General features: G+C 34.9%; 1 protein-coding gene across 1 annotated transcript; it reads left to right on the top strand.

Annotated features, from left to right (window-relative positions):
• Positions 1-21,067: 21,067 nt before the first annotated feature.
• Positions 21,068-22,191, top strand: LOC129741147 (uncharacterized). The gene is made up of 2 exons (XM_055732855.1): positions 21,068-21,883; positions 21,940-22,191. Exons 1-2 carry the CDS (start codon positions 21,068-21,070, stop codon positions 22,189-22,191), a joined length of 1,068 nt encoding a protein of 355 aa, XP_055588830.1.
• Positions 22,192-23,304: the final 1,113 nt, after the last annotated feature.

The raw sequence follows: 23,304 nt of genomic DNA on the forward strand, positions 1-23,304 counted from the left end.
CCTAGCAGTTGCCCCCTGAGCCGATGTCCATGAGTTCGAACCCAAGAATAAACATTGATCACAAGATATGTTTTTAAAACAAACTGACTCAAGAATGACACAAATGATTCAAAACGACTGTAATCGAAATTAACAAAATTCATATTTAAATGTTCGTGTTTGTAGATTTCAAATAATCGACATAGTTGGAAATGGACTACGTGGTAGCGAAATCATATCCACAAAGCATCATTCAAAACTAGTAAAATAAATTTCACGAAAAATAGAAATTTAAAGTAGACTTAGTTTCCGAAAGTTAAAAAAAATACAACTTTTTTTTAGACAGTGTTTGATCTCCCAGTCCTAAGTAACGAGAATACAACCCTGATTTTATACGTGTACAATTTAAAGTTGTGCATGCTAATTCCGAGTGTTTAATAGTTTCGTTCGAAATCTCCCGTTTATCGTCCCGAATATTTATAAACCACTGCCCCTCCCACATTTGAAACATCACTGGGGTTATGATTAACATGAAATAATTTAAAAAAAAATTAAATTTTAATAAATTTGACAAATTCAGATCATTTTTTAAATCAAAACTTTGAAAAAATCAAGATTACAAATGGCGATAAAATTCCAGTCTTCCATTCCACGTTCAGTTAGTTTTCCATCAATGACTTCTTGAACTTTGAGCGGTCTTTTAAATTTTAAGATCTCTGAAATAAGAGTAAAATAACCAATATTTTGGAAGCTCACGACGCCACCCTGGGGGCGGTAGGGACCATTTTGAAAATCATTGATTTAGACCCATCTGTATGAACTATGATTTCTAAGTAGTCGATGATTCCTTTGAATTCAGACACAGTGGCTCAAGTTCATACCACCGTCGAAGATTTTGCCCATCTCAACTTGCTAGTCAATTGCAAACAATACCAATAATACTGCTAGCCATATGGTCTATCAAGTTCCATCGGAAAGTACAACATTATTTTGATTATCGGACGACGAAATTCGCTTTTTAGTGACCTAGTTGCAATTCTAATTGTTTGATTAACTGATCTTAGAAATTCCTAGGCGTTTATGCTGTACCAAGTAAGATACTCATTTCTTGACCAAAATCATTGAGCACACCTGAACCTTCATCCGTCTCTGAATTTTTTCCCGTTACAGTCCCTGGAGTGTCAATTTCACAATCCTGACTAAAACCAGTATATCTCGCTTGTTTCTCTACTGATTTTTACAAAATTTATAATTTTTGAAACCTCGCAACGTAACTCAAATATTACGAATAACTCAGACATTATTCACCTACAACACTTCAGTTTTCCTTTATTAGGCTTTAGATCAGCTATGAAATGCTCGAATAAGTTTAATTTTGCCACCGACCATGGTCTAGAGGACAGCGTTCAAGTCAAATAAGCCAGAGGATCGAATCCCGGTTACGGCATACATAGTTCTCTTTATGTGGGCTGGTGCTTTTAGCGATGCTTGCCATCATATCCTCGAAAGATGTACGCTTAGGTTAAGTAATCAGATCTCTTCAAAGAAACATGAAGTTTCACTGAGATCCTATATGTGCGTGTTCGTTTTTAACTTAGTGTCCAAGAAAACTGAAGTTATAGAAGAAGCTATACGTTGCACATAAGGATATTTTTTTTTGACTTTTTTAAGTGTCATGACCACGAAAAATGTAAAAAAGTGATGTAGAAACCATACTTTTCAATCAATCGTCAAAATTGTTTAAGGCTTACTTGATATATTTTCAAAAGAGGATTGGGAAGTTGACGTAGTTTGGCACATTTTCGCATCTTTAGATTATCAAAAAACGCTCAAAAGCGGATTAGGGTTAATAAATCTCGGATAGTCGAAAATAGGTCTCAACCAAGGTTTCATAGGATTAAGAGCAATTTTTCATTACATAATCTGTGTCACAGAACACCGAATTTTGTAAATATTCACAGATTCCACAGATATTTCAAATTTTTTACGTACTTCCAGAATTATATTTTTTTGTGTATTTTTTTTATTTCATACTTTGTTTTGGAAAAATATGATAAGATTCTTAATGTTAATTTATTTTCCCCATGTAAACTTTCCCATGTAAATTTTCTCATGTAAATTTTCTCATGTAAAAAAGCTATGAAAAAACCCTCTTATATGTGTTGTGAATCTACATGGTTGAATAATTCTACTGAATGAAAGCAATCGAAAGATTCCCTTTAATTCAACCACGGTAAAAGAAAAGTACAGATACCGGTATTTCGATAGAAACTTACTATCTTCTTCAGTGAGCGTTTTCGATTGATCCTCAATGATAGTAAGTTGCTATCGAAATACCGGTATCTGATTTTTTCTTTTAGCTTTTTAATGAAATTATAGCTTTTTAATGAAATAAATGTGATTTGTTTCACAGAAAACCGTAATAGAAAACTGGGGTAACATCACAGAACATCAGATTTTTTTTGCACAAAAACACAGACAGGATTTTTTTCGGCAACATAGGTTTCAACTCCGATTTACAGCAAGATAGTGGAGCCATCTACGATTTAAAATTAAAAAATAGCGTTTGATTGATTTATTTTATTTTATTTCACACACCGTCTTGGATTAAAATATCCTACAGAGTGATCTTAATATCTAAGGTTCTTAATCCTATGTTTAAACATCGTTTTGGACACAGTAAAATCAAACAAATTGTTTACAACATTAAAACACTGAAAACAGCTGGTCAGAGGATTATTCTGCCCGTAAGTAGTGCGGTGCATGCCTAGCGCTAAAAGTTGTCTTCCTGGTAGATGTCTGGATGGTGCAAGAAAGCATACTTCATTAAGTAGAGCTGCACAATCCACGTTGCAGGTAACCAGATCAAACACAAAAAGCCGTTTTAGTTTTACACGTCTGGAAGAGAGGGTTTCTAAATTGATCAACACGCACCGACTCTCATAATCCGGAAGATTGATGGGGTCGTTCCACGGAAGTGACCTGAGAGCGTAACGAATGAATGATCGCTGCACTCTTTCGATTCGAAGACTCCAAGATGTATGGTAAGAAGCCCACCCGCAAGCGACGTACTCCAATACACTTCTCACCAAGGAACAGTACACAACTTTAAGAGTGTATACATCCTGAAAATATTGTGAATTGCGCCTCACGAATCCAAGAACAGAGAAAGCCTTCGCTGTGATGGCACTGATATGGTCGCTGAACGTTAGTTTTTTATCTACGATGACGCCCAGATCGTTCATGGAGCTGACTTGATCGATGCTGGTACCGTTGATACTGTACTCGAAGCAGACATTGGAATGACGGCGACTAAAAGTTATGGACTTGCATTTTTTTTATGTTCAACTGCATCCCATTTTCCAAGCACCACAGGAGAAGCTCGTCGATGTCAGATTGAAGAGCGTGGCAATCTAAAACCGATGAGATTATTTTGTAGATCTTAAGATCATCAGCATATAGCAGCATACAGGATTTTAGACGGAAAGCCAGATCGTTCACAAAAAGAACAAATATCAAAGGGCCTAGAATACTGCCTTGCGGGACACCTGAGGTCAGATAAAAAAAATACGCGAACGTGATGTATTGATCTTGACAAACGCTCTTCGATTGGTCAAATACGATTGAAGCCATTCGGTCATCCAAGGGGGAAGACCCATGTGAGCCAGCTTTTCAAGGGCGAGTCTATGAGGAACTTTGTCGAAAGCCTTACTAAAGTCAAAGTAGACTGCATCCACTTGTCGACGCTTCTCGATTTCGGTTGATAGGAAGTTGGTGTAACACATCAGGTTTGACACTGTGGATCGCTTCCTAACGAATCCGTGTTGATAGTCAGAGATCAAGTGACGAGTGGCGTTATAGAGCACCGAGTGAACCATGCTCTCAAAGACTTTGACTATGCCACACAGGATTGAAATTCCTCGGTAATTTTCCACGGAATTACGACAACCGGATATAAATCGATATCGGAGTTATCGAGGCGGTCTTCCATACCGTAGGAAACTTCCGTTCGTGAAGAGAACGATTGAAAAGCAGACAGATAGGCAGCTTCAATGATTCTGCGCATTCCCTCAAGAATACTGGTGGTAGTAGATCAGTTCCAGGACCTTTTTTGATATTCAGCTTTTCCAGCTCGGAAAGGACATCACGTTGCGTAAAGTTAAAGGATGGTAACGTAATGTCATGCGTAGGAATACCCTGTCTACTCGCATCAGAAAGCTCAGGTGAATTGGGATTGTTCACGCTGCTGAAGAAGTCGGCAAACAGATTGGCCGATTCCTCAATTGAATCTGCGGACAATTCGTGGTACTTCATTTGCTCAGGTATACAGTTGCTTGACTTGCGGTTCTTCACAAACGTCCAGAAACTAGATGGGTTGTCCTTCAAGTTTAATTCCATTCGGTCGATGTAGCTACGAAATGATGCGGCTTGGCACTCGTTGTATCGAGTTTCGAGTTGTCTTAGACTTTCTTTATCCTGTTGGGACTTGGAACGTAGAAAACGCTTTCGAGCCTTGCGTACAATATTTCGAAGATGACGAAGTTCAGAAGACCACCACGGAAGTTTGGTTGTGTTGAAACGTCTCCGCTTACGTGGGATGATCCTATTCATGACATCAAAAAGCTTTCCGTAAAACAGCACCGTTGCGTCATCCGTTGATTTGTCACCGAGTAACTCAAGCCAGTTGATCGAAGACAGACTTTGATTCAACACAGTATAGTCACACCTTGCAATGTCGAGCTCTAATTCACCGTAGTTTGTTGGAGAGTGTGCGTCACAGTTATTATAAATGGTAACGCAGAGCACGAAAGGCTTATGGTGTGCATCTGGTCTCAAAAGACTTGAAGGGGGTTCAATCACTTCAATAGCACAAGTGTCACTAACGAAAGCGAGATCAAGAATATGGTCATTTGCGTTCCGTAGAGAATTAACTTGTCTAAGTCCAGTAACCAACATCGTTTCGGTGAATGTTGACTCTGCTTCAGTCGATGCATTGGTCGGTATATAACAGTTTAGTTCCTCGTCATAAACCAAAACAAGTCCCGGTAGATTATAGTCCCCCAGAACAACGATTGTGTCGTTTTCAGAAGAAAAATTGCAAATCTCCTGATCAGCCGAAGCGTGCAAAGAGTAAACTTCAGCAGGAGAAGAAGGCCGTATGTAGATACCACAAAGATAAATCGTGGACTCCGGGAGTTTCAAAGTGACAGCCACTTGTTCCAAGAGACAGCGTGACCGATGAGCAATTCAGAGACGACTTTACAGCAATTAGCACACCACCACCCCGAAGAAAGGAACTAGTTTGAACGTTACGGTCACATCGAAATACTGAATAGTGCGAATTGAGCTCGGAGTTAAGAACGTCAGGGCATAGCCAAGTTTCCGTTAAAACGATAATGTCGTAATCGCAAGCAGCCGCGCTGAGATTGGAGTCGTTCGTTTCTGTTCTCATACCTCGGACGTTCTGGTAATATATTGTGAATTGACGCCGCGCCGGGAAAGGGTGGAAGTCAGATGCACGGTGCGTTCTGTGTGTTCTGGAGGAGCAGTTGATGTGAGTCCGACAATGGTAGTACACCCGTCAGGCTGCGTCGAGGTTCTGGTATAGGTGTCTCTTTCGGCGCTGAATTCTCGGATGCAAGCGATGGACTCAAATTGTTCCACGCGAGTGCTGCGAGAAGAGAAATCATCAGGGCAGAACGTCGCTCTACAGCCATCAAACTCACCTGATAAAGGAGCTTGAGAGATCCCTAGACCAGATCCACACGCAGGAGCGGGGCGACTTTGATGGCTGGAACCAGATGCGTGATTCATAAAAAGACCGGGTACAAGCTCGACTGCGGTGGAGGGCCCAGGGACTCCCATAATACTCGGCTGTAGGCACCCCGCTGATATTGAGCACGAAACAGTTGTTGTTGGATTGGCAAAGTCGTCTGCGGGTGCGGAAGACCCCTTCCCGTTCCACAAAGACAGGACCGGGATGACTCTGAAGGCTGGAACAAAATGAATGTAAAAATCGGCTGTTGATGATGGACGGCACGACTGTTTTGGGTGGGTAAGGGTCTTCCTTATGACTTCCGCAGGTGCATCCCGGTAGAGGTTCGGAGCAGGTAGGGCTGGTGCTTTCATTCTCATGAACATTGCTGGCATCGTGATACGACGATGATCATTCGCTGCAATCCGAAAGTGCATCAGGGAAAGGAACAGTTGAACTCAATAGATTTTGATACTTGCCTGCGAGGAGAGTGCGAAAGACCCCACCCATTTCCGCGAAAACAGGGCCGGGATGACTTTGATGGCAGGATACGGACGACTGAGGTAAACTTTGGTAGTGAGACTCGATGTTGGAGGGCGCGACTGTTTCGGGTGGGTGGGTGTCTCTTTTACGGCTTTCGCAGGTGCATCCCGGAGAATATCTATAGCTGTTTAATTCACTGTTGGAGTAGCGTTTAAATTTTTAAAAAAATATTTGAATAAGAAGCCTGTTTTTTGGATTCTAATTCAGCCTAGAATCTACATTTCATCATTCCAGTTTAAGCAGTTTGATAAAGTTCTAAAGCTGAAATGTCAGGTTCTTAAGTGCTATAGGAAAATCTCTTGAACCTGCCTTTGCGGTTAGGATCTATATGACCCGAACTGTACTTTCTCGGCGCGATATCTCAGGAACGGTCAAAGCGAGATATGTGAATTTTTTTGACTTTTCCAAAAATATAAGGAGGTCTACAATTTCTCAGTTTTAGAGTTTTAAATAGGGTTTCCAGAGTCACTCAGCCAAAAAGAAATTATAATTAGCCGGTTAGGGTCATATAGACCCGGATTATTATTTTGGTTATAATATCAAAACTATTGACTAAAATTGTCATAAAACTGGATCGAATATTTTTAACATTTTTTTTTGCTAAACGATTAAAAAGATGTTGTTCTACTATTCCGTAACGATGAACGCTATTTGATATGCGCTTGGCATTCGCAATAACTAAGAGAAACTTAAAAATCAATAAAAAAAAATTGCCCATTAAACAAAAACCCATCATTTCCGACGTCTCAGAAAACATAGTTTTATATAATTGTTGGTTCAGGATAAGACATAACAAATATGTAATCTTAAATGTCACAAAGATGCTAGATTAATTTTTTTGAAAAAATAAAAATTTGACCGAACTTGGACAAAAATGATAAATGAAAAAAGTTACCTCAAATATTTGCCGCAAAGTTTGAATCGCTTGCTTTTACTTTTAAAAATTTGATTTATTTCTGTTGATTATCAAAAGCTTTCAATTTTCTCAAGAGTTTGGTTGGTTGAGCTGGGAATATTATTTTTATTTTAACATGAAGGGATTCTTAAATGTATTAACTTATTCTATGCTTAAATCAAATAATCCAAATCAACCAGACTCTTGAGCAAGTTCATTGATTTTATCTTCAATGAATGTTCGTTTTTGTTACTAAAGGCTTTATTAAACAATTTGAAAGAATTCAGAACATACTAGCTGGCCCGGTGTGCGTTGCTACCCCTTCCAAGGAAAACATTTAATTCTATGCAATTTTTAAAATCAGAAAAAAAAACTTATTTTTTCATTAAATTTTACCATTAATCAAATGCAAACAATTTTTCATTGTATTTGAGCTTCTAGATTGTATTGAGTTTTGACGTAACTTAGAGGTTTCAAGGTTGAAGGAGCAACCCTTTATAAAAAAAAAATATGAGGGATATCAATACAATTAATAATCCTTTAAAAATAAAAAAAAGCCTCTTCTTGAAGCGGTAGAAGTATTAAGATATAGACAAATTTGTACATTATCAAAAAAAATGCCGAACTGTGTCCAATGTTTCGTTGGATTTGTTAATAGAGACTCCGTTCTATTTTGACAACAGGCCCGCACATTTTGTGTTGCCAAAATTGAATATTGCCATAATCGAATGTTGTCAAAATCAAGCGGTTTTAATCTTAATTTTTGGTCTCTTATTTTCAAAAAATTACTACTTTTATTATCCTTATTGTTATTTTTAGCCTTACGAGACCCCTCCTTTTCTCCAACGGGAAGAGTAGAAGGAGGGAGGAGGTTATCATACAACATGTTTGGATCACTCGAGAACTAATTATTCAAATTATATAGCACAGGTTATTTAAGAAGAGTTTTTTTCTATGATTGCTTAAGGCTTATTCCGCCTTGCTCTGATTCGATATGAAGGGGGAAGGGAAGCTCCAATACTTTTTTTTCAATTGTTCGAGTGCTAATCTAGTAGATGGTAACAAATTGGGAAGAGTTTTTTAAATACAAGAAATAATTCTAAGATGATTGGATTTCTTTCACGGGATAGGAAAGAGGAGAGAGATGCCATACGTTTGTTTTGATAAATTCAAGAACTCATCAAATAAATTTAACCAAATTTTCCATGAGATAGTATAAGGGTGCGAGAAATGATTCTGTGGTTATTAAAAAAAAACCTTTGCACCATCCAGTTGAGGATAAGATAGGAAAAAAGGAGTTCCGTACAACTTTTTTTAGTAACGTGGACCCTCTCCACAATGCAGGGGGGAAAAGGCGAATAAAAATGAATTCTTAATATCAGATTAAAAACAATTGTTTTGTTGTTTTATTCCTTAATTGTTTTAAAAACCATCTGACATAGTTGTCTTAATGATATACTTAATTTAAGGTTACAAAAATATATTGCACGAACGATGATTTTTCTAATTATTATTTCTCAATTCGTCACTTAAAAAAGATTCAATCCGTCGTTTAAAGGTTGTTGTACATACCTTGAAGTCAAAAAGCGTATAAAAACGTAGAAAGCTTATTTTTGCGGAACGTAAAGGGTCGTAACTACCATTCCGAGTGCTTCTTGATTCTAGTGACTGGCTGATTTTGCAGAGCTCTTTCAGGGGCATAGATATAACATCGAGAAAAAAGGCAATGAACAATCGATTTCATTTCGTAAATCTTCGCCACGAACAGTGACTGGCCGATGGCATGACGATCCGAGAGTGTGTGAAGTCCCAGTAAAGCACAACGCTGAGCATACGGTGGCAGGTTAAGAGGGTTCTCACAAGGCAATTCCTGAAGAGCATATCGTACGAATCTTCTTTGAATTGCTTCGAAACGCGCAATCAACACAGCTTCAAATGGCTACCACACTAGGCTTGCAGTTTCTAATTTGAACGAACCAAACAGCAAAACTTTGCTCAAACGATAAATCCCAGCATCCGGTTAGCTTTCTCGATAGTTGCAGAGTAGTGGTACTTAAAAGTCATATGACTGTCTAGAATAACACCAAGATCTTAGATTTGGTCTACACGATGCAATTGCTCGCCTAGAATATTACAATCGTGCACGGAAGGTTGTTTCCTGCGTCCAAATGTTATGATACAACACTTAGAAACACTCAAAACTAGAACTGACTGCACACCAGTTCACTGCTGTATCGAGGTATTGTTGTAATTCGTGGCAATCAGTAACGCTGTTCATGGTCAGAAATATTTTCAGATCATCCGCATACAGGAGTACTCCACATCCAACAAGAAGCATGTTTATATCATTGCAGAACAGCGTAAACAGTAATGGGCCCAAATTACTGCCTTGTGGTACCCCTGAAGTTGGAATGAAGTCGATTGATTCAGCGGAGCCCATTCTGACAGCTAAACGACGGTTTGATAGGAAGCTCCTGACCCATACACACAGTCTTTCGGAAATTCTTAAATTTTGTAGCTTCTTGAGCAAAATTTCGTGATTCACTGAATCAAACTCGGCAGTAATGTCAGTGTATATGGCATCAATTTGCTTGCCGCCATCGATATTGGATAAACAGAATGATGTGAAAACTGCCAGATTTGAGGTTACTGATCTATCGGGAAAAATTCATGCTGATTTTCAGAAATCCAACTCGGCACGAAGAAAACATTACATCGTTGATTATCCTCACCAAAACCTTTGAGCAGGCAGCTAGCGACGTGACACCTCATTTACGCATTACGCACATCCTGTTTGTCACCTTTTTTAAAGAAAGCGTTCATGAATGATCTCTTCTAGGTGACAGGAAATTTCTGTTGTTCGAAGGACAGGTTGATGTATGTGAATATGAATATGTGGCTTTACCAGTACGGCGCTACACCTTTTTAAAACGCTCGAAGTTATGCCATCTTTACCGGTTGAGGTAGAAAACTTCAAATTATTGATAGCATCAAGAACCATTTCTTCGGTAATAGCGAAGACGTCAAGGTCTAACACATATCTGGGTAACAATGTTACCGCTGCATTTATTTGATCTGTACTTAACGATTGTATTGGGAAAACACTGGAAAAGTGGTTGGCAAAGAGGTTACATTTCTCGGCAGAAGATTTGGCGGTTCTGTCTTCATTTGAAACCGCAGGTAGACCAGACTCTTTCCTTTTGGTGTTAACGAACTTCCAGAACTTTTTGGATTACGACGAAGGTCAGATTGTGTGCGATCTAAATAGCGACGATAGCAAAGGCGATTGTAGATCCGATATCTTCTGGTGGCATCATTCAATTTTGTTTTTACTTTTTTCGAGCTACTAAACAGTCGTAGCCATTTCGATTGAATCAGTTTTAGCTGTTTTAGGCGACTATTTGTCCAAGGAGGTCGGAGAGGAGGTCTTGGCGGTGGTACAGAATTATCGAAAACTTCACTCAAAATGGAGCAGGATGTACTCACATCCGGAAGTCACGAGCGGATGAGTCGAAGTCCTCAATAAAAGCTACAGGATTCGGGAACAAAATATCGAATTCAAACGAAAGATGATGCAACAACAACTTCATTGGCCTCGATGATGGTGCTGATCAAGATGGACTTATCGGTGATTCCAGATCAAATTAAAAAAAAAATTCATCTTCTTTACATTCCAATAATAATTTGATGAAAAAGCTCTCATTGTAAAGATATCGAAAATTTATATAAAATGAAATTATTTTCACTCAATTTATTAATTTTTAGAAGGTGTAGCAAAGCATACCGTGTCAGCTAGTTACCCTATAAAGTTGTAGATACAGATACAGTAGCATCTTTCACCACACATTAGTAGGTCAAGCGTGGTTTGCCCCACAAATGGAAACTTCCAGTGCGTTTCGCATACCATATACCGTCATATTCTTCAATTTTTCTGTCCACCCTCACATCCGTTGACTTTTCAGTCACGGAAACACTTCCGGGGAAATCGTCGCCATGTGGTGCCACGGATGCCTCACTATGGGTCAGTTGCGTGACCCTTTGTTGACACTTTTGGACGGTGCGGATATGTCAGAAAGACACGCGTCAATAAGAAAGGCTGCCTGCCCATAAACCAAACTACACGCAACACCACAAGACGGAATAACCCTTCCGTGAGAGAACATCCTAAGAAAGACTTACTACTGGCTATGAATGGTAAATGAGCGTTGAGTCAAGCTGCGGTGGCCAGCCAGCCTTCATTGGATAACCACAGGAGGATGTTGGATGCCAAATATACTCAACAGAAAGGTCGGGGGTCGCCAATTCAATCGCCATCCCATTCGTCTTCATTATCATGCAGGATGTATCACTTGACCTTCCGGTTATTTAGCACAAGTGGTGCCAATATTGGCAGAGCTCATCAAATCATCCCCTGAAGAAGCTACTTACTTCAGCATTTGTTGGATCATTTACTAGAGGACAGATTGAATATATTACTGCTACAATGCCAAAAAGTTTCTTCTGGGTTTGCCAGAAAGTTTATTTCAATTTCAGACAGAAAATTTCTCATTATGGTCTGTCACACACAACCGATCTAATCAGATGATAAGCTTTAAACTCGAGAACATAAATCATAACAATAATAAGATTTGAAAATTTCAGAGAGACATCCAAAAAAGTCATATCTTCAAGAGAAATGCACAGAAAGCAGCTTTCATAACAACTTGTCCAAACAAACAAAACAAAACGTCGTTGTGCTGAGAAAACAACAATACCATTTTTCGTCAGCTTATATTCTCAATCACACAATGCACCACCTTTCGAGACATCGCGTGCAGGTAAAAGTGAAGTGAATCACATATACGTTAGCCATCAACGATTGTGCAACCTGTTCTTCCTGTTTTCTTTTCTGCTATCCCCCATTTTTCTTTGAAAGAGTTAACCATAGTTTAACAATCCAACCAACTGTAGAAGCAAAAATTATTCCGCTCTTCCGTCGACGATTCTCGAAGAAGCGAGAGCAACGGAAATCCTTCGTTCTACAAATCGTTTTCCCAAATTCCATTTGCCGGCGACGATAAAGCCCTCGACGACTGAAAAACGGGAAGCCATTGCTTGGAAGATATAGGGTACTAGGTATGTACCTTTACCTAAGAATGAATGAATGGGTTACCTTCCCCTTTTCAGGGAGATTCCCATTGAGCACAAGCTTTTGACAAATGTTTACCGTTTTTGAATGATTCGATTCAATGGGTTTCCACAGTTCTGAAGCGATTTGAGGCACGTGACTGACGCTGAACCTGCTTAAATAACAGGATATTTCGTGTGCAATAGTTGCTCAATGGATGACGAATGCTAGGCTGGAAGCTTACCTCTCCATTTTGATAAATTTTCCTGAAGGATTTAGAAGCTTTTGCGCTTTTCCTGGACTCGATTTGCAGTGAGATCGAACGGAAGCTGAACTGAAACTGAACTGAATTTTTTTTTTTGAAATGAAAGAGAATCTCGTTTCAAACTGGTGTATTAGATTTATCGTTTCAAATAATAAGGACATTTCACATTAAAAGTTAACAAATAAAAAACGATAAAAGTGTTTCAATTCAAAAATAAGTAAGCTGTTTGCTCTGAAATTGGTGATCAAATCATGCTGTACTTTTTTAAACAACCCTCGATTTGAGATTCAAGCATTAACTTTTGAATTTAAAAGTTCATTTTAAAAATGTGTAAATATTTTTAGCAAAACTAATATTACAAAGATTAATTACTATTAATTCCAATACAACGAGCTTCTATTTCTAAACCCGCAAATAATTGTGATTTATAAGACGAAGGTTACAGAAGTCTGACTTTTCGTTTTGTTTTTCTCCGTCATGTAAAAAAATTGAATTTGAACCAAATTAAAAAAAAAACTTAATAAATAGGAATTTTAAATGACTTTCAATATACAAGTCAAAACGTTTTGCAGTCTAAAAAAAAAGTTAAAAATATCTTTAAGATAACAAATTAGAAAACGGCCATAAGAGTTGTCAAAAAAATATTCAAATAGTTTAATAATACTTATTTAACAACAATCTGAATCCTTGACTGAATGAGTGATTTGTTTCAAAACTTTGAGAAGCAATATCATCAAAATTTTAATTCCGGACACCAAAATCTACGAAAATTATTTAATACAAAGGCATCGTAAATAAGGTTCCTTCAAATTATTGTTTAGATTTACAAATAAGTTTCATCGATGAAACATTCTGATTTTGATTATCGATAAATATTGGCAATGACCCTTGTCAAAATACAAATCAGAGCAGAGGATGAGAACAAGATAAAGTTTAAGAAATTTGATTAGGAATTGTTTATTAAATTAAGATTGAATAGTAAAATGAAAAATCACGAACAGAATCATTTCACAATTCTAATTCGGATTGCCAATTAAAGATTGAATGGAAATGCACATTTAAAAGTGTCATTGAACCATCAGATTTTACTCTGATAGGTATTGATTTCAAATCCTGATTCAGATGTTTTGTTCAAGTAAACTCTCAACTCATAGAATTTTGGATTTCCGATTCAGATTTCAGAGTTCACATTTCAAATTTCAGATTTCAGATTTCAGATTTCAGATTTCAGATTTCAGATTTCAGATTTCAGATTTCAGATTTCAGATTTCAGATTTCAGATTTCAATTTTCCGATTTCAGATTTCAGATTTCAGATTTCAGATTTCAGATTTCAGATTTCAGATTTCAGATTTCAGATTTCAGATTTCAGATTTCAGATTTCAGATTTCAGATTTCAGATTTCAGATTTCAGATTTCAGATTTCAGATTTCAGATTTCAGATTTCAGATTTCAGATTTCAGATTTCAGATTTCAGATTTCAGATTTCAGATTTCAGATTTCAGATTTCAGATTTCAGATTTCAGATTTCAGATTTCAGATTTCAGATTTCAGATTTCAGATTTCAGATTTCAGATTTCAGATTTCAGATTTCAGATTTCAGATTTCAGATTTCGGATTTCAGATTTCAGATTTCAGATTTCAGATTTCAGATTTCAGATTTCAGATTTCAGATTTCAGATTTCAGATTTCAGATTTCAGATTTCAGATTTCAGATTTCAGATTTCAGATTTCAGATTTCAGATTTCAGATTTCAGATTTCAGATTTCAGATTTCAGATTTCAGATTTCAGATTTCAGATTTCAGATTTCAGATTTCAGATTTCAGATTTCAGATTTCAGATTTCAGATTTCAGATTTCAGATTTCAGATTTCAGATTTCAGATTTCAGATTTCAGATTTCAGATTTCAGATTTCAGATTTCCGATTCCAGATTTCAGATATCAGATTTCAGATATCAGATTTCAGATTTCAGATTTCAGATTTCAGATTTCAGATTTCAGATTTCAGATTTCAGATTTCAGATTTCAGATTTCAGATTTCAGATTTCAGATTTCAGATTTCAGATTTCAGATTTCAGATTTCAGATTTCAGATTTCAGATTTCAGATTTCAGATTTCAGATTTCAGATTTCAGATTTCAGATTTCAGATTTCAGATTTCAGATTTCAGATTTCAGATTTCAGATTTCAGATTCAGATTTCAGATTCCAGATTTCAGATTTCAGATTCAGATTTCAGATTCAGATTTCAGATTCAGATTTCAGATTTCAGATTTCAGATTTCAGATTTCAGATTCAGATTTCAGATTCAGATTTCAGATTCAGATTTCAGATTCAGATTTCAGATTCAGATTTCAGATTCAGATTTCAGATTCAGATTTCAGATTCAGATTTCAGATTCAGATTTCAGATTCAGATTTCAGATTCAGATTTCAGATTCAGATTTCAGATTCAGATTTCAGATTCAGATTTCAGATTCAGATTTCAGATTCAGATTTCAGATTCAGATTTCAGATTCAGATTTCAGATTCAGATTTCAGATTCAGATTTCAGATTTCAGATTTCAGATTTCAGATTTCAGAATCAGATTTCAGAATCAGATTTCAGAATCAGATTTCAGAATCAGATTTCAGAATCAGATTTCAGATTCAGATTTCAGATTCAGATTTCAGATTCAGATTTCAGATTCAGATTTCAGATTCAGATTTCAGATTCAGATTTCAGATTCAGATTTCAGATTCAGATTTCAGATTCAGATTTCAGATTCAGATTTCAGATTCAGATTTCAGATTCAGATTTCAGATTCAGATTTCAGATTCAGATTTCAGATTCAGATTTCAGATTCAGATTTCAGATTCAGATTTAAGATTCAGATTTCAGATTCAGATTTCAGATTCAGATTTCAGATTCAGATTTCAGATTCAGATTTCAGATTCAGATTTCAGATTCAGATTTCAGATTCAGATTTCAGATTCAGATTTCAGATTCAGATTTCAGATTCAGATTTCAGATTCAGATTTCAGATTCAGATTTCAGATTCAGATTTCAGATTCAGATTTCAGATTCAGATTTCAGATTCAGATTTCAGATTCAGATTTCAGATTCAGATTTCAGATTCAGATTTCAGATTCAGATTTCAGATTCAGATTTCAGATTCAGATTTCAGATTCAGATTTCAGATTCAGATTTCAGATTCAGATTTCAGATTTCAGATTTCAGAATCAGATTTCAGAATCAGATTTCAGAATCAGATTTCAGAATCAGATTTCAGAATCAGATTTCAGATTCAGATTTCAGATTCAGATTTCAGATTCAGATTTCAGATTCAGATTTCAGATTCAGATTTCAGATTCAGATTTCAGATTCAGATTTCAGATTCAGATTTCAGATTCAGATTTCAGATTCAGATTTCAGATTCAGATTTCAGATTCAGATTTCAGATTCAGATTTCAGATTCAGATTTCAGATTCAGATTTCAGATTCAGATTTCAGATTCAGATTTCAGATTCAGATTTCAGATTCAGATTTCAGATTCAGATTTCAGATTCAGATTTAAGATTCAGATTTCAGATTCAGATTTCAGATTCAGATTTCAGATTCAGATTTCAGATTCAGATTTCAGATTCAGATTTCAGATTCAGATTTCAGATTCAGATTTCAGATTCAGATTTCAGATTCAGATTTCAGATTCAGATTTCAGATTCAGATTTCAGATTCAGATTTCAGATTCAGATTTCAGATTCAGATTTCAGATTCAGATTTCAGATTCAGATTTCAGATTTCAGATTTCAGATTCAGATTTCAGATTCAGATTCAGATTCAGATTTCAGATTCAGATTTCAGATTCAGATTTCAGATTCAGATTCAGATTCAGATTTCAGATTTCAGATTCAGATTTCAGATTCAGATTTCAGATTCAGATTTCAGATTAAGATTTCAGATTCAGATTTCAGATTCAGATTTCAGATTCAGATTTCAGATTCAGATTTCAGATTCAGATTTCAGATTCAGATTTCAGATTCAGATTTCAGATTCAGATTTCAGATTCAGATTTCAGATTCAGATTTCAGATTCAGATTTCAGATTCAGATTTCAGATTCAGATTTCAGATTCAGATTTCAGATTCCGGATTTCAGTTTCAGATTTCAGATTCAGATTTCAGATTTCAGATTTCAGATTCCGGATTTCAGATTCAGATTTCAGATTCAGATTTCAGATTTCAGATTCCGGATTTCAGATTTCAGATTCAGATTTCAGATTAAGATTTCAGATTCAGATTTCAGATTCAGATTTCAAATTCAGATTTCAGATTTCAGATTCATATTTCAGATTCAGATTTCAGATTCAGTTTTCAGATTAAGATTTCATATTCAAATTTCAGATTCCGATTTCAGATTCAGATTTCAGAATCATATTTCAGATTTATATTTCAGATTCATATTTCAGATTCATATTTCAGATTTCAGGTCTCAGATTTCAGGTCTCAGATCTCAGATTGAGATTTCAGATTTCAGGTCTCAGATGAAAATTTCAGATTTCAAATTTTAGATGTAAATGTGCTATCCTGTCGTTTCTAAATTTTGAAATCTTATTCTAGAATGACGTAAACCTTTTTTTTTTTTGCTAGAGTCATAAAAATACAGATTTTTTTTTATTTTAGAGCATTGAGTTCTAGACTGTTGTACTTTTCCGAATTCTCATCATCACTATAAATATTTAAAAAAAATCAAAGTCTTTATTTTTCAAAGTTACTTTTTATTCCAAAACATACCTTATTGGTTTTTTTTTTTATTTTTATTTAATTATTTTTTATTATTTATTAGGTAGATTCACAACTTCGATAATCTGAACGTGAGGTGTAATAAGTACTTAAAACTATGTTTGAGCATTTTGAGAATTAATTGATGTTATACATTCCAAATTCCGAAAATTATAAACAATACTTGATTTTTCCTTCTGGTTTAAGAAATGATGTTGGGATATTTTTTGTTTTTATCTTAAGCTATCAATTAAGTTGGAAGCCAAATTGGCATGTTAAATTTCGAAGTAGTTTTGGCACAAGACATTAACCTGTGCAAAATTTCAGCTGATTTAATTTAGAAGTTCACGTTCATGAGTTCTTACTTTATTTGTCAATTCCGATTTCAATTTAATAAACCATTTGTATTGAAACTCAAATCTTGATACACAAAAAACTACCTCGTCTTTAAAATAGTTTTTTTAGAGAAGTGTACCTAAACTAAAAAAGTTCATCCATCACTTTATTATTTATAAATAAAAAACAAAATTTATATCATTACAAATTTTATGCTGATTTAAAATATTTTCAAGAAAGCAATTTAAGCCATAATTCTATTTTGTGTTTCTTGATCTTCTAAATGTTCATCTCCACATTCAAAGGGGGTTTGGTAAACTACACAAGGCCACAATTCACATTTTTCTGAAATGAGAAATAAAGAGTTAATTTTGAATAATTTTGGTGCCCTGGAACTTTTGGAAATTGGTCCAATTCATTCAAGATAAATCTGCACTTTTCTTATATAACTTTTAAACATTGCTAGAAAAAATAAATATTTTCCAAGACTTCTTCGAATTAAAGTATATCTATAGAGTTCAACTACTTTTTTTCCCCCAATACTGTAAAAAATAAATTTTTATCGATTTTTTTAGAATGTAATAACTTAATTTATTTTTTCAAGAGGCGAATGAATTCAAAATTTCAAGTCACTATAAAAATAAACAAAACAAACAAACAAATTTAATTTAATTTTAGATTTTTTTTAAAGCAAAAATCCAATCGTTTTTCAGACTTCAACCAATTTGGTAAATGAAATGAAAACTTTTTTTTTTCTTCAATAATGTCAGAAACATTTATTGACCCTAATTTTTCGAAACTGTAGAATTAATTTTTTTTAAATTTTTTCATATAATTCATCGTCATCATCACCATCATCAAAATTATATTCATTATTTGAACAAAACATACTAAACAAATTCAAAATCAGTTTTTTTATTTCCATTCATGAAGATTTGTGAGATTATCAATGATCAATTATAGATTTCACTCACAACTGATTCATTTTAAAACTGATAATCTTCATATCACCAAAAGAAGACGTGATAGACAAAGTCTGAAAATATTAGCAATTAAATTCCATAAATAAATGTTTCAAAACGGTAAGATGTTTTAATACAAAATACTCTTTCTAAAATATTGAATCTTATTGTTTTCTTTATGATTTGCTTAAATTTATGAAGAATTGAATCATAATTTGATTATTTAAAAAATAGAATAAAAGTTAAAAGGATTGAAAAAATATTTAAAATTAACGAGAAGAATTTTATTGGAAGCATTTTCATCATATGTCATCAGATTGTTCTTCATGTTTCAAACTTTCATTTTCATAATCTTGAAATTTTTGTACTAAAAGAACATAACTTTTATCGATAAGGCAAATAAAATCAACATTTTTTTAAATAAATTTATCAATTTGTATAGTTTTCTTTATATTCATATTTTTTATATAAATTTTATTTATTTACCCAATTCTTTAGTCAAACTAATAAAATAATTGAATGATTTTACATAAGTTTGCCTTTGGATTTTAAAAGGCCTATAATTTGAATAATTTATTAAGTAAAACTTAGTTTCTTGCTTCTGTGCTTTCCAATACCCACTTTTTCTAGTTAGAAATTTTGAATTGAAAAACTGATAAACGTTTAATGAATTTTAATTTTTTGTGCTTTCATTATTTATAATCAACAAAACTTGGAAATCCTTATTTTAATTTTCATTAGTATCGAATTTGATCGTTCAAGAAACCACTCACTTCTTAACCTGTACTTTGTCAAGTATGGTAAATTGAACATGTTGTATTTTAAATATTAAAGTTATTTTTGTAAAGCTCTACCAATCATGATATCTTGTAGCCTTTTATTTTCATAAGTGAAAGGATTTTTTATGATATACATAATTTTATCTCTGGGTGTGATCCCTGGCACTCTTGAAACAAAAATATTTTACATATCATATCTATGTCCAAAGCTTAAAATTCCGGTTTCATTCGAAATTTGTATAAGCTTTTGTTTTTTGGTGATTCGAAAATATTGTCTTAATATTTCAAGTTCAGAAAAAGAATCATCTTTTTGAAAAGTTTATATGTAACTTACTGGAACTAACATTGATTTGGAACATGGATTCTGATATTTTTTTAATCGTATTGTCATAAGTTATTATTATTTGAATTTGTGTGAAGGTCTTAGGTAGAAAAAATGGTTGAGAAATCCATTTCTTTATTTATTGTGCATTTTTGATATTGCTATTATTTCTAGCTTAAATTTATTTTTAAAAGCCCCCCGCCCCCCGCCCTTCTCTCCATGGACGGGTTCTTCACACGGGCCTATTTCGAGCAAAATTAATTTTTTTCGAGAAGCATCAGATCCTAATATTTCATAAATTTTTAAGTCATTTAGCATCAAAATTGAAATTTCGATATTCCTGATTTCTCTTGGTCCCCCTGTGCAAAAAATCTCAATTTTTATTCAAGAAACTAGTTGTTTAACAGAATGAGGAAAATTTCTAAAGGGGATCGACAGACAGAAAATCATTTTTATGTATATAGATTGATTCATGTTCTTCAGTCCAAATTTAGCACTAAACATTCGAAGACTGCTCATCATGGTGTATTTTTAATGATGTTTGATTTAAATATTAGAAAAATTATAAATGTAATTAATATTGTTAATACTATTAACTATAAGTTTCAGAAAATTTATGAGTGTTATACATTTAAGTGCAAACGAAAATCTTTGTACTCTCTGGAGCCACTACGTTTCACATTAAGAAAAGTGTGGAGGCAGATCTAAAATGTTCCTCTGAATATCTTCGACTGATATTTGAACTGATTCAACTTTTTCAAAGGACGAAAGGTACTTTTCATCGTTGAGTGCTCTGAGTGTGAAACTGTCTTTAGAAAATTGACTGAATTTTTAACGATGAGTAGACGACACGCGACATAAACAGCTCCACACCATTTAGCATAACTCGTGTATTCCATTCCACGTGTCGACTGGAATGTTGTCACAAGCAATTATGTTTTATTCAACGTGTTTTAATAGCTGGTAGCTCAAGCTGTTAAACGTTAAATTATAAACAGCTTGACGATGATTATGACTATTTTTATTAGGATTTCAACAAATTTAGAACATTTCGTAAACTATTGAAAAGGTTTTTGGACGTTATGTCTGCCGAAGTCTGCATAAAAACCGGCAGCCTGGAAGCAGCTCTGCAGAAACACGCAAACATTTGAGACGTGATCACGATGATTCAGCCTTTGAAAAATCGTGTATTCCGTTGGTGGACCAAATTTAAGCAGCTAACTCCTGAAAAGGATCACTATTTCATATTTTACTACGTCCAAGCGGCTTCAGGCGTTCAGTTGAGCAGTAAAAATCGTATTGCACGCTTTTTGTGGAATTTCTACCGGTATTCCTATGGTTTGCATTATCTGATGATTGTCCGAAGAATGTTGTTGACCATTTTTGAGATGAGAAGTTTTATAGCCGTCATCAATGGAATGCACGTTTGTTTGGGATGTACCATCATTAACATACGATTAATGGTGCTAATCAAGCGACTGAGCTGCCTGGAAAAGGTGAAATCCTTCATCAACGATCGCAAGTACGGTGGAGATGATCCAGATGCGGCCCAAATTCGTCAAAAAGCATACGAGAATTCAATGTTGGTTACATTCATCTTCATGCTGAACATATTTTACCAGACTATTTCGTTGCCAATCAGTGGAATGGGTGGAGGCGAGCCAATGCAATTCCCTTTCAATTTGGAATCACTTCCCGAGCTCAAACGTCAGGCCATTAAACAACTATACGCGTTGTTCTGGATTCCCTACGTTTATCTTGCGGCAAACAATTTTCTCAGCATTTACTTGACCCTTGTTGGGTTGCGAGCTGAGATGAAAATAACGGTGGATTCGTTTGAGAAAATTTTCGAAACTGCGAATGTAAAACTAGAGATGGAGGCAAACGAAAGAAGACAAAATCCTCGAGAGGAGCGTTACTGGGAACTTCTTCAAAAGGAACTGGCCCAATGTGTCGAACATCACAGTGAAGTCCTCAAGCAGCTGGAGAACTTCAAAACCATCACAAACATTTCGTTTTTGATTTTGTACTACATGACCATGCTGTTTATTGGTTTCGGTATTCTTATAGCGTTTTTCTATCCGGTGTTTGATGCATTTATACTCATTTCGATCGACTACACCATGAGGTACGTCATCGAATGTTACGTTCTCTGTCGGCTCGTGGCTACTTTCAATGACACTGTAAGTTTGAGGTTAACTTTAAAAAAAAAAATACAACTTTTATTACCATTTCACAGCAAAGGAACATCGCTCATGCCCTGTATGGCAACGATTGGATTCGGAAGCTGAAGTTCAGTCCCAAATTTGCACAGGAGTACAAGAAAGTTCGACTGACCTTTCTGATCGTGATGGCCCAGTCGCAGCAAAGTTTGAAGATCAAGTGTGGAAACATTTTCGAGCTGTCGATGGGGAAATTTACTCGACTTATCAATGCTTATTATACGATTGTCATATTTTTGTACAACTTTGTGCGGAATGCGAGATTTTAAAAGTTTCCGCTGCAAATGTTGATTGAAATGTTCCTAGAAGTAGATATTTTTCCAAAAAAAAATAATATTATTTCTATGTTTTAAACAAAAACAGCTTTGACTTTAATTATAAAAAATGCGATGGCCAAACGTTAACTTTCGTTGGATTTTGGAAACATGCATAGAAACATTGATTTCTATAATCTGAAGATTTGTTCCTGCAAGTGAAAAATGCACGTCTTTAAAAAAAATCATCCCAAACCACTTAACTTTATTTCACCGAAAAATGTTATCAAACTATTTGTTTTTTTTTTTAATTCAATAAAAAATTTAACATTTTTGACATTTGTTATATCCTTACACTGGATATGCGTGTCTGCAGAATTAAGTTAGTATTAAAAAAAATACAATTTTCACAATAACCTTTCAATGAGTTTCATTCAGGATAATTTAAAACAGAGTTGTACCGAATATACGGTACCAAATATTGCCCAAAAACCGTTAAACAGAATATTCGACTCACCGAATAGTTTAGCTAAGTATTTGGCCGAATATTATTATTTTTTAATTTTAGACAATAACGAAATTGGCAATTACTTCAACTGATGTTGGATTATTTATAAAATATCCAAAAGTAATGTTAAAAAAGCTACAAAAGCATCAAATTTTTATGGTTTCAGTAAAACAGTTTAGGTATATCCGTGTATTTTTCTTTGTAGACAGCTTTATACTTTGATTATTATCGTTTATTCCAGATATTCTTGACATATTAAAAATTGATCATAAATCCAACAAAAAATTCCCAAAAAAAATCCAATCTGGCCGGGATACCCAAATATTTTTCAAAACTTTCAGGATTTGACCAGGGCTAAGTCAGATAATTTGCTGAATCAAATAAAAAACTCAAATTATTCTTAACTCAAAGTTTTAGAATTTGTAATCACAAATGAATTTTTGGAGTAAATTTAAAAATCAACAATCATTTAATTTGATATCTAATAAGCCATTTCCGCCGCCGCCCGTGGCGTAGAGGACAGCGTTCAAGTCTTCTAAGCCAGGGGGTATGAGATCGAATCCCGGTCACGGCATACATAGTACACTTTCGGTGGGTTGGTGGTGTTAGCATTTGTGAGA

This window comes from Uranotaenia lowii, chromosome 2, assembly GCF_029784155.1.
Source record: "Uranotaenia lowii strain MFRU-FL chromosome 2, ASM2978415v1, whole genome shotgun sequence".
In the NCBI taxonomy this organism is placed as follows: domain Eukaryota; kingdom Metazoa; phylum Arthropoda; class Insecta; order Diptera; family Culicidae; genus Uranotaenia; species Uranotaenia lowii.

What these genes read in the sequence shown, in the direction of transcription:
- LOC129741147 (XM_055732855.1), top strand. Translation starts at nt 21,068, where the DNA reads ATGTTGTTGACCATTTTTGAGATGAGAAGTTTTATAGCCGTCATCAAT. An exon ending in TGGCTACTTTCAATGACACT is followed by an intron (nt 21,884 to 21,939) that starts GTAAGTTTGAGG and finishes ACCATTTCACAG; the next exon opens with CAAAGGAACATCGCTCATGC.